This window comes from Podarcis raffonei, chromosome 1 (assembly GCF_027172205.1).
Source record: "Podarcis raffonei isolate rPodRaf1 chromosome 1, rPodRaf1.pri, whole genome shotgun sequence".
Lineage (NCBI taxonomy): Eukaryota > Metazoa > Chordata > Lepidosauria > Squamata > Lacertidae > Podarcis > Podarcis raffonei.
The window spans coordinates 85,612,065-85,623,770 of record NC_070602.1 but is presented as its reverse complement, the minus strand read 5'-3'; the positions used below and the strand labels follow the sequence as shown (position 1 = coordinate 85,623,770).

At 40.2% G+C, this 11,706-nt stretch overlaps 1 protein-coding gene and 1 long non-coding RNA gene across 3 annotated transcripts in view; one reads left to right on the top strand and one right to left on the bottom strand.

The window, feature by feature from the left end:
* The window catches only part of LOC128420398 (uncharacterized), a 75,480-nt gene extending 68,802 nt beyond the window's left edge, over positions 1 to 6,678 (bottom strand). The window contains exons 1-2 of the long non-coding RNA XR_008332017.1: positions 6,537 to 6,678; positions 4,953 to 5,374 (exon numbers count right to left, since the gene is read on the bottom strand). This is a non-coding gene — a long non-coding RNA (uncharacterized LOC128420398). The remainder of the gene's footprint in view (positions 1 to 4,952; positions 5,375 to 6,536) is intronic.
* TEX12 (testis expressed 12) lies at positions 5,285 to 9,255 on the top strand. 2 transcript variants are annotated; one of them, XM_053401990.1, is made up of 5 exons: positions 5,285 to 5,377; positions 7,600 to 7,665; positions 7,875 to 7,986; positions 8,076 to 8,127; positions 8,658 to 9,255. In XM_053401990.1, the coding sequence occupies exons 2-5, from the start codon at positions 7,606 to 7,608 to the stop codon at positions 8,821 to 8,823; spliced, it is 390 nt and encodes a 129-aa protein (XP_053257965.1). In that variant the 5' UTR covers positions 5,285 to 5,377; positions 7,600 to 7,605; the 3' UTR covers positions 8,824 to 9,255. The 2 variants fall into 2 exon arrangements, with proteins under 2 accessions (XP_053257965.1, XP_053257959.1); XM_053401984.1 differs by lacking the exon at positions 5,285 to 5,377 and adding an exon at positions 6,704 to 6,780.
* The last annotated feature ends 2,451 nt before the right edge of the window (positions 9,256 to 11,706 follow it).

The window sequence follows — 11,706 nt, the reverse complement described above, 5'->3', positions numbered from 1 at the left end:
TAATTTCAATAGAGGGAGGGGAACCTGTGGGAACCAGAGAAGCCTATGTGGTCACTCATGCCACACTGGTGACACCTCTCTTAAAATAACTAGGATGCTAGCAGCTGTACCCCATCCATTGCTTCTAGGATGCCTGGGATCTCTGCCCCACACTTCAAATGGAACTGGTGCAGCACTTTGTGCATGTGCACTTGCAAACACAAAAATTCTAAATAGGCTGTGAAATTCAGCCATTTCTGGAGCAGAGCTAATCAAGATTGAACAGACCCCAATGGAGTCTGTTTCATGTAGGCATGAAAGAGGGTTTCCATGGCTTGGTTATGAGGGGAGGAGCTTAAAAGCACTGTTGCCATCAGACAAGTTCTTGGGAAAGAAGTCAAGGGCCTCAGAATCAGCCAGACGGGCCCCAAATGCAGCACATTTACCCATATTTTGAAGAATGTGAAGATACACGTATCACCATATAAAGGGAAGTAGCTGCAAGAGCACTGAATATAGTGTCTAAAATTTTCTCACTGAACCAACAAGCATCTAAGATGGACAATCCCTGCTGCATCCTGAACTAACTTCAATTAAGTGCTACAGTAAATAAAAGTATTCAGCCAGATTCTAGACTGAGTTTTTATATCTATTATTACAGCAGAAACACAAGCTTGAAGCACCTTAAAGGACAAGACATTTTAAAATAGTGTTTATCCTGATGATAATAATGCATTATTTGTTATTCACTGTTGTGGGGTTTTTTTTGTCCCAGTTGCCATTGAAGCAAATTGGTGTGAGCTAAGCAAATTAAGTCTGCATGACATATCCTGTACTCCATCTTAAGATGTTTACAGGCTGCAGTCTTTGGGCCTTCTCCATCATGCCCAGCTACCTCTTTCCAAACCTTTTTGTAGGTTTGCTTGACAACCAGCCTGAAAAAAAGCACTGGAGAAGATTACATACTTTTATTTTATTTACTTATAAAAAATATTTATATACTACTGCTATTTCATAGGAAAGTATCAAATTGGTTTACAATAGTACATAAAACCATGCAAACCATATTTTATGACATTTCAGTTGCTACTAATAAAGGTCTTGCTCTGCTGTGGCTTTTGGATAGTTTTTAAAATATGAATCTATGATTTTAAACTATTTTAGACTGCAATCTTTATCTTATTTGAGAAGGTGTGTGGAGGATCACAATATTATTGTGATGTAAATTGGGAGACATTATGTATCATTCTTCAACAATTATTTGTTCTCCTTCAAAGAGAGACTCCAGCCTACAGCTGCTGAATTATAACTTGCCAGCAAATTTCACACCAAGTCTGGGAGCAGCTTGCCTACCTGAGAAAGCAATTGTCCCTCTTTAGGACCATTCAATTTACACTATTCAACTTGCTATGCCAATTTATCATCAGGGGCCACCTATATGGAGTATATCACACCTAATATGGTCAGATCTGATCTTCATTAGTACACTACATACCATTGATATATCATACATTGCTTGGCAGTTTTTTCTCATTTGGGAGACAGGAAACAAAACTTTTCTCTATGTCCTCATAGTTTGATACCTACAAACTAGGAGAGCATCCTGAGGTGGGCTCTGTCCCCGAAAAAGCTTATGCCATAATAAATCCAACCATGTTAACTGACTCATATATACAGCAATAGACAGTCTCCAATCCAGCAATTGAGTCACCCTAAGTTTAGCATGATTAGAATATTATTTATTCATTTAGAAAATTTCTAGACCCTTTACTATTAAAAACCTAAGGGTTCACAATACATAATAAAACATAACAAGGTACAAAAGTGTTAAACACATCATAAAAACATAGTAAAATGTAGTGGCAGAAATACAGAAGTGAAAAATTTGATCTTGGAGGTCAGGAAATGCCTGGACAAATGTAAAACAACTGATGGCAAACATGGAAAACGCCCACTCCAATGATCTGTAGAGCATGATGCCACCATTAAGAGTAAAGAACCTTTACTGAATCAGGAGCAAAGAACATTTTCAGATGGAAAACTGTATTTTATTCTGGGCAATCTTTTGGGAGGGTGCACATGCCAATGGACAGACAAACTAGGCATGATCAGAAGGAAAAATGGACAAAACAATTAATATAAATGTCTGTGGGCCAGATAGAGCCTAGAGCATGGGTAGGCAAACTAAGGCCTGGGGGCCGGATCCGGCCCAATTGCCTTCTCAATCCAGCCTGCGGATGGTCTGGGAATCAGCGTGTTTTTACATTTTATTTAAAATGCATCTCTGGGTTATTTGTGGGGCATAGGAATTTGTTCATTCCCCCCCCAAAAAAATAGTCCGGCCCCCCACAAGGTCTGAGGGACAGTGGACCAGCCCCCTGCTGAAAAAGTTTGCTGACCCCTGGCCTAGAGTCAAATTGAAGCACTGGGTCTGAGGTTCCCCACTACTGACCTAAGTGGTCAAACATGTTTGTACTGAAAGCAGTCTTTCAGACAAAACTTGTCCCAAGGCCAGGGTCAGCCTAGGATGTTTCTCACTTCAGGCAAAACAGAAAATGCCTCCCCACACCTGCTGCTGCTTCCCCTTCCACTGCACTCCCTCCGCCTCCTCCTCCTCTGCAGCGCTCCCTGGAGCAGGCAGAGGGCAGCTGCAGGAGAGCCCGGATGAAGAGGCAATAGGTGGGCCTGGGGGAGGTGGCAAAGATGAGGTACACTCCTCGGAGACCAAATCTGCAGCCTGAGACAACTTCCTTACCTTGTCTCATGTGCAAGATGGCCCTGCCTGAGGTTCACCACTAACTAATGCACATGCGTCCAAGGCAGTTTTGCTTTTCTCAGTGACTGTTCTATAGGGACCATCACAACCAGGTAATTAACTGTTGGAAGCACAAGCGCACCATCTAGTGGTTATGAAAGGAAATGCTTAAACTAGAGATTAAATCACTCGTAGGATACATTTTTGTGTCCTTATTAAACAGTGGTAGTTTAATCAAACATTTAACACATTCAGTAAGAACAATTAAAAGTCTCCTGGTTTCTTAAAGACTAATAAATTTATCACCTGAGACTTCAATCTCCAGCAACTCCTGGTAGGACTTAGAAAAAGACTGTTGTCTAAAACTCTGGAGACCGACTGCCAGCCAATATAGACAATACTGAGCTAGATGGACCAATGGTCTGATTTGGTATAAGATAGCATCCTATAATCCTAACAATGTTCAGTATTATTACTACCTTAGTAATAATGAAAACAGTACTATAAATTATGTATATATTATTCCCCCCTCCATGCTACATATGGGGGCAGGGGCTTAGAGATAATGGCTTGCCTCTGGCGGAATAAAGATTTGAACTTCAACTTTCCCAAATTTTGGTACATTTTCTTAACCTGTACACTACACTACACCATGACTACACTACACCATGACTAGTGCCGACTGCCCAGGATCATTGTTGACAGAATGGGGTATAAATCCAAATGCTTTAAAACTGCAAATATATCTCACTAAAGGTCTTGAAGAAACATTGAACAAATGATTAAACAAAGGTAACAGCAGGAAGCAGAACTGTGAAGGTTGTGCAATAGTGACAGAAAGGGAACACTCTGATAGGAAAGCACTGATAGGAAAGCACTCCTCAGTGTCTTTAGAGGAGGTGAAAAGAATGCCATGATTGTGCTGGCTGGATATGTAAATGAGCAATTTCCCTACATTCCATATACGGGACTGAAAGAATTGTGTCCCCTCCAACTTTCTGCATTTTTAGTGGCAGCGCTTTAATTAATTTCCTTACTCTTGAACATTCCCCAAAGGGTCAGCAGGGGGTGCTGCATGTCAGAAGATCCTTCCATGGAAATTGTATTTGTCCCTTCAAGCCAACATTGCCCTCAGGTGTGCAGAATACTACTGAGTTTGAATAAGAGATGTGTTCTCTCTTCACATGGCTGGCCACAGCAGACACCAGTAAACTCACATCAGAAGCATGTCCCATCTGCCCAGAAGTAAAATGTTTTGAAACTAATATGAAATACTTGGTCCAGAGTATCAGAGAATACAAGAATGTCCCAACCTAGAATGATTTTGCTTACATATTCTGTAATGAAGCAGTAGTAGTTTGTTGCCAGAAAATCCTGATCCAACATATAAAATGGAATGTAACATTTAGGTCAGGGTTGTTTTTCAAGAGCCTTATGATACAATTCTGGTACCTGGATCCAAAAGCTCATTGTTTACCACTCACTGACCAATACTGACACAATGCACCTGGGAAGGAATTCACAGGAGCCTGATGGTATTGGAGCAGAATGGCATTTGGGGATATACTATATCACTCACTGGCATTTCCAGGCAGGGTTGGGAAAGATTATTGTATCTCCAATGAAACACTGGAGAGCTGCTGTTAGGCATTGCAGTAGACCAGGATGGGCAGAAGAGATCATAGATAGGGAAGGATTTCTGACTTCCAATTGCTGAATAACAGTAACAACAAAATGACCCCCCCCCCAAAAAAAAACCCAAAACGACAACAACAAAAAATATTACTACTGAAAAGAAGAAAACTTAAAGTGGAGGAGGTAACCAGACGTGGGTTTGTGTATAGAACGACTGTCATGTCAGTTCATTTCTGCCACTCATATCAAATCCCTGGCCTCCAAATTCTATAATTCTAAATGTAGTTGGTGTGTCTCCAAAAACAAAGGCGATCCTGCTAGCATGAAGTCCACCACCCACAGACAGTCCTGAGCTAGATAGCTCAATGGTCTGACGACTCATGTAATGCAGTGCCTTATGTTCCTTCCTATTTTACTGAACTTTCATGAAAAAGGGGAAATAAATTTAAACATTTAATAATCTAATGACTGCACAAGATGGAAGAGCTACATAAACATGATTTAGGATTGTAGCATATGCCTCCATCCTTAATCTTTTCTCATTATTCCTAAACTTGAGAACCAAATTCCTTAAAATACTCACTCAGTAGCTGTGTCTCATTTTTTCACGAGTAACTTATTTCTCAAGGGTGGTGATGGAGCTGATGCTTGCTTGGTAGTCACATTCCTTGATCAGGAAAGTTTGTGCACTCTGACCCTGCTCAATAACGCTTTTTACTTGCCCATGAGCTGCATTCTGACATTGAAAAGAGGTTGTGGATGGAAATGCCTGGGATTGAGCATTGACTCCAAATGTTTCACTTCAGAAGCTGGCAGTCCTAGCTCTGTGTCAGAAACCTTTTCTGATTGTTTAACGCATGATTTATTTCTCCACTCACAGGTTTCTGCAAACTGTCTTGCATCTATCTTAACTCATTTTCCAGAAATGGAGCTGCAGTCACCTCAAGGGTATCCCTCAACAATTGAGGTGTCAGTACACAGAAGTTTCAGTGAAGAAGCCACCTGCTGGTAGGAAAAAGTAATTATTATGCAACATTTAAAACTAAGAAATACTTCTGTACTGGTCTCTTATACAGTACTTCTGTCTTCTGCAATTTTCATTTGTTTCTGGAAAGATTTAGAAGCTGAGTAACATGCCACAAACACACTTTCAATCTGTGTGTGGATTAATCTGGAATAACAGGCACATGAATTCCCAGCTTGCAAAATCTAGTAACACAGATATGATTCCCCACACAATAAACATACATAAACATGGTGAATTCTACACCATTAACACATGTTCTTGTTACAGCTCTGACAATAAACTTGTAAGCACAAATGGGTTGTTGCAGGGTGTAGCAGTTTGTTAGACTAGGACCTGGGAGGCCAAGGGTTCAAATTTGAACTCAGTCATGATACTCACTGAGTGATTTTGGGCCAGTCATTGTATCTCAGTTTAGCCCACCTCACAGGGTTATTGTGAGGATAAACTGGGGAGAGGGAGATTATCTTTGGAGGAGAGCAAAGCTAGGATATAAATGTGGTAAACAAAAATAACTACAGTAGCCTGCTTTGAATGAGTTGATTCTAATTTGTTCTTCTTGTAATTCTGAAAACAGAATCTGCAAGGAGTGATCCTCAATTAAGAATATGGAGCAGTGTGCAGTTTTGTGTATGTGGCAATTATGAGAAAATAGGTGTTTTATGTGGTGCAACAAATTGAACGGACAGCATGTTGCTTCTGTGCTTTTTAAATGACAGCCAAACAAACTGGGAGTTTCATATTGGATAAATACACCTTCAAAAGTCGCTGAAGGATAAATACTGTAACCCATAAGCTGTCCTGATAAAAGTTGGTCCTCAGTATTACTTTATTGTTGTGCCTTCTCCTTTCTCAAATGAGTCAACATGGCTACCTGTTTTTGGGTTGCATCCCACTAAATTCTTCACAGAACTGGAAAAGTTAGTCATCTCCATTCACTTCAACGGACTGACTTTGAGTATGAGTAAGACTTTAAATAAGCTTTTGTGAACAAGGTAATTATATATAAACTTCCAGGATAAAAGGAGACCTGAGTTGGCTCTGAGGGAGGGCTCACAACTTTTTTCATAGTTTCTATACAGGAAGCCTGCCTCAAACGTGCTTGCTGCCTACAAAATAAACTCTCTTAAAGACAATTTGTACCGTTATTCCGCTTCGACTTCTCTCTCCCGAGCTGAGGAGAGCAAACACGACACGCGCTTCCCGCCAAAACTCCCTGAGCACGAGCCGATCGTTAACGGTCATCAGAAAATTTTTGAGGAGGGAGGGGGTAGCTGAACCCTGCGGCGCGTGCCCCCCTCGCTCCGCCCATGCGCATGCTCGGAAGCGGGGATGCGCAGAGAAGTCTTCTCTCTTTCTCCACCACCACATTTAAGGGAGGTGTGAGGTGATGAGGGGGCGAAAATGCGGGAAAACTGCCCATGGGGTGCATTCACACGAGGGACGGAGGGAGCGTGTGGAAACACACGCACGCATATAAAGATGATAAAAGTTAAAGGGTGTCCATTAGAGGGTGTTTACATTTAATAAGGAGGAGAGCGCGCGTTTGTCCATGTCGATGAGGGATTCATTTTCCCCTCATGATTAGTTTCACTAGCAAACCAGAACTTAAACTAACCCCTTTCTTGCCCTGGGAAGAGCGCGGGGAGCGTTCGCATGACAAAATTACACACTGCAATCGACACACGTGTCGCAACACAGTTTGGAAAGCTCTGCTGTACTCCTTTGACTGCACATTCAGATGAAAATATGAAACATACGGTGGTCATCACAATGAAATACACCGATTAGATCTGCTCAACCTCTCAGTATTGATGGGCCAATATGTTTAAGTAGAGCTGCCAAACCTCATTTCCAAATAAATACCATTTCACTCTTTTCCTAAACAGCGGTTCTTGTTTTTCCTTGCTTTTGATCTATTCCATGTTTCAAACTGTAATGTTTCCAGTGAGTGATGGGTGATAGGTTCTAGGAAACAATTGTACAACTGTTAACAGTGCCATTCATGTAAAATAAAAATTGTTGCCTGAATACAGACCTTGGGACTGGTCGCTATGCAAGTTATTTTGTCCCTGCTTTTTAAAGTTTCTGTCTAGTTTTCTTAAAGTAAGGACAGCACTGTGATATTATTTTGCAGTTACATCTTGCAATACCTTCACAGGAAAAAAATATTGTTTATCAAATATGACATTGCATTTTTTATTAGGTAACAATGACAAGTAACCCAGTAAAGTCTGATGAAAATAGAAAAAAACGTAAAAAGGAAGAAAAGGTGAGCAGTTTTAAATAGCTATTTTTATTTTTTAAATGTAAAATGATTGCAGTTTCTGTTTGGGTTCTTTTTCTTTTCCAAAAATGCCTTTCTATGACACATACAGTCACATATTATGTGATAAGTGTGGTGTGAAAAAAAAGTATGTGCACAGTTCTGCAAGGCTGAAAAATTATTCCAGCTTTCCATTGTTTGTTTTCTGTTGACAGAATGAATCTTCAGAAAATCCACAAATGTCTTCTTTTGAGAAAATGGATTTGTCTCTTTCTGAAAGCTCCCAGGCAGTTCTCAAAACTGAAGCCCTAGAAAAAGTTTTGAATGGTGACGTATATAAAATTATATACGTAATAAATATCACTTAATTAACCTTTACATCTACTTTTTACTAAAACAAATATTTATATTAACAGATACAAGCAAAGAAATAAATATTCTACTATCAAAATATGTTCATATTTTAAGGCAAGTATACTGTTTTATTAATTTATTTTTTATAGTATTTATCCAGCTGGTGTAACAAATATTCAGCTAAGTTGTTGATAATTTCAAAGTGGTATTTGTGAAATTTTTATTAATTAAAACATTAAACCAACAAACTATTGTTCCTTATCTGGAACAACTTCAGTGTTTGACATTTGCTCTTCGCTTTATGTGTAGACCTATCCTCTGTTAGTGACACTTCATAATATAATTACTTTGAAATTAAAATAATTATTTTGTTCTGATCTCCCTACATATTGACATTACAAGTAACTATATTTTATATAGGGTCTACAATTATTTATTCTGTGAATTAGGAATATTTTAAATACAAAAATATACCTAAAAAATGAGACACATACCAGTATATATAGCTCCTGTTGCATGTTTACATTATTATTGCAGAAATGTTTACAGAATGAGTAGGTTCCAGCAGACATCAGTAAAAATTAAAGTTAATTTGTAGCTTTATATTAACTACCGATTTTTATTTTTATTTTTTGTAAATAAAGTGAGAGAGCAGCAATGGATGCCTCATATGTAGAGGAGCTTGGAGGAATTCTGAAAGAAGCTGGTTCTATAGAATATCACTTGAGACTGAAATGGGAGAATCTAAAGCACAGGTTTGCCGCAATGACAGGCCCTCTACAAAGTGAAAATGGATTATCTAGTAAATGATCTTTATTCAAAGGCACTGGCTGCATGTTTAGAGTTCTATATCTGCTGAACACTAATATATAATTGAAATACCCTTTTATCTGGCTGGATGCTTGATGCACATACTTGTATACTGTCTTCATGCAAGTTATGATTACACTGCTTGTAAAAAATATCTCTGTCATGAGGATAGAATCTCTGCCATGCATGTCTACCTGTCTGTTCTTTGTGACCTCTATTCATGACCTCCAGCCCTTACTACACATCACTTACTCATGTCTTTCTGCAACTGCATTGCTCCTCACAATGAATTCTGTAATTCAAATGTACCGGTATGTGGCATTGGCACTGTGGATATTTTCCTCTGAGGACTTATTATGAGCAACCCTGTTTTTAATGTTTAAAATTTGTGAACTCACATGCTTATTAAAAAGATATTCACTGAACAACAAATCTCAAGTTGCAGGAGAAATCCAGTCAGACTGAAAACATGGGATTATTTTATTTGTTTTGTTGTATTATATTTTTTTGCTGTAATCCACCCTGGGGTCTTATGGTGAAGGACAGGTTAATTAATTAATCATATCTGAACTATAGGCTATGTTCAGATATCCTGCCACTTTCATAAGTTTTTTTCTGAAAAAGGTAAAGCAAGCCTCAGGACAAGGATAGGAATGTGGGAGCTGTTCCACTCTACTAAGGGCTATTTATGGCCCGTTTAATCTTATTAGCCAGGGCCTGGTGCTGTGATCCATTGCAAGCATTTCCTCCAGGCAGCAGGAGGAGGATGGATAATTCTGGCAGTGGGTGGCTGGCTGGGTGGGCCTGCCTTCCACAGATCCATTACAATGGAAATGTCTCCCATCAATTTGTCCTCATTTCCATGTCAATGGCACGGGTAAGAATGGGCAGCTGTGGGGGCAGGACCTTCTGGTCCCATCTGGGATAGTCACCACTCCCTTCATTGGGGCATGATGCTCTTTTGGGACTCCTGTTTTTCAAAACCAGTGTTCCCCCTGCCCCCCCCCCCGCAGAGTATGTATATTTATTTATGCCCATTTAGGCAATGAGGAAAAGGTTCATTAGCTCTGGGTTGTTAACAAGGAGGTGTCTTCCCTTCTGTCCTGCTGTCATGTCAGCCCTGCTGTTTGATCAAGTATGGCTTGACCCTTCATTGTAACCCCCAAAGTCATCACTGCATGCTGAGTTAGTCATGCAAAGTCAAGAAGAAATAAGAGAACCATTTCCTTTTTTTCTTATTTTTGAGAGAGGTGTTGATTTGGAGATGGGCAGCGCTGGGAACTCAGGCCCAGCAGCAGTAGCAGCAGGAACACAAACTTATGGGGACTCCTCCAGATAAGACTTGTTTATTCAGCACTCATCTCAATTTACTTGCACAAGCTTGTGCAGAGGTTAGACTCTATGGTATCTGTTGAACATTCATTTGAATTCATTGACAGGCAGTTATATGACAATGAACATTCATCCTGATTTCCTTGTGCAGTGTTTACACATATTCCCGTTGATCTTTCATTTAGGGGAAGGGTCGTAGCTCAGTGGTTAGAGCATCTGCTCTGCCTGAAAAGGGTCCCAGGTGCAATCCCAGGTATCTTCAGGTTGGGCTGGGAATATCCCTTGTCTGAGATATTGAAAAACTGATACCAGTCAGTGTACCTGCTTCCCTCCCAGCACAGGTCAAAGACAGTATTGAATCAAGGAACTTGTGCACCTCCAAGTAGGGCCACAGAACAGCAAATCTTGGACATGAACTGGAAAGGTCCACATCTAACATGTACTAACAAATATTCATTCAGTGGGACAGACATTTGGCTTATACTTGATCAAAAGGGTCTGCACTGATCCTGAGAAGTTCCACAGCATTGACCTTTGATGAGTCTCTTCAGGAACAGACTTTCTACAACCAAGCTATGACTATTGAAAACACTCTATTCTGGATCCTTCATGGTGCAGTTAGGTAGTTTAAGACATTTAAGAGAGTCGCCCCATCACTACTCTTTAGACCGTGGTTGATGAACCTGTGGCCCTCCAGAAGTTGCTAAACCACAATTCCCATCATCCCTGAAGGTTGCTTTTGGTCCAACCAGTCATATGACACAGCCCCCAATAGGTGCTGGATAGCTCCACCTTTTGTTTGTGACTCATCTCAGTTCACTGATCGCCTGATTAAGAGGATGAGGGTCCCAAAAACTTGAGTGTATATGCAATCTTTCAGAGATGCCCAAATGCTTGTGAAGACTTCTGAAGTCAATATTGTGTATATGTGTGCACAAACACTGCCTCAATAAGTCCTTCCCATATCTATTGGAAATATTTTCTCTATGATTCAGCTTATGCACAACCCTACCCTCCTTTTTTGTCTTTTGATCTGGCATGTCTAAGCATCCCTGGCATTTTATTGTTTACAGCTACAGCCCTCATCAGCTAATTAAAACACATAAAGTGTCCCTTGCAGAAGTTTGATCTGCATACTGGATTGAGATGATTTCTTTATTATACATTTTTAAAAATCTTTATAGTCTGTTGACTTGGTTCTTAATGGTCATCATGCATTAAACTTCATTTGGTGTGGGGGGTCTTGGGGGGTCATTTGAATTTGTCCCTGTGTTAATACCAACCAGTTAGGCCCAGTAGGAAGAATGGGGCACTGACCACTGTCTGAAGCTAGTCCCCACCGGCCGGCCTTCTTGCCAGCTCTCTCCTCCTTCATGCCAATCTTGCCCTTATAGAACTCAGCAAAGAGAATGGGGACAAAACTAGAATTAGATGGTTCTGCAAATCATTAGTGCTGGATCCATCAGCTGTTGGGCTCTTTACCTTCTGCCCTAGCACTTCCAATGGCACCAGCCACTACTACTTCTCTCATGGGGTTCTTCATTATGACCA

Coding starts and splice junctions, on each gene's coding strand:
- TEX12 (XM_053401990.1), top strand. CDS start 7,606: ATGACAAGTAACCCAGTAAAGTCTGATGAAAATAGAAAAAAACGTAAA. Junction 7,987..8,075: donor CCTAGAAAAAGTTTTGAATG/GTGACGTATATA, acceptor TTATATTAACAG/ATACAAGCAAAGAAATAAAT. Junction 8,128..8,657: donor AAATATGTTCATATTTTAAG/GCAAGTATACTG, acceptor TTGTAAATAAAG/TGAGAGAGCAGCAATGGATG.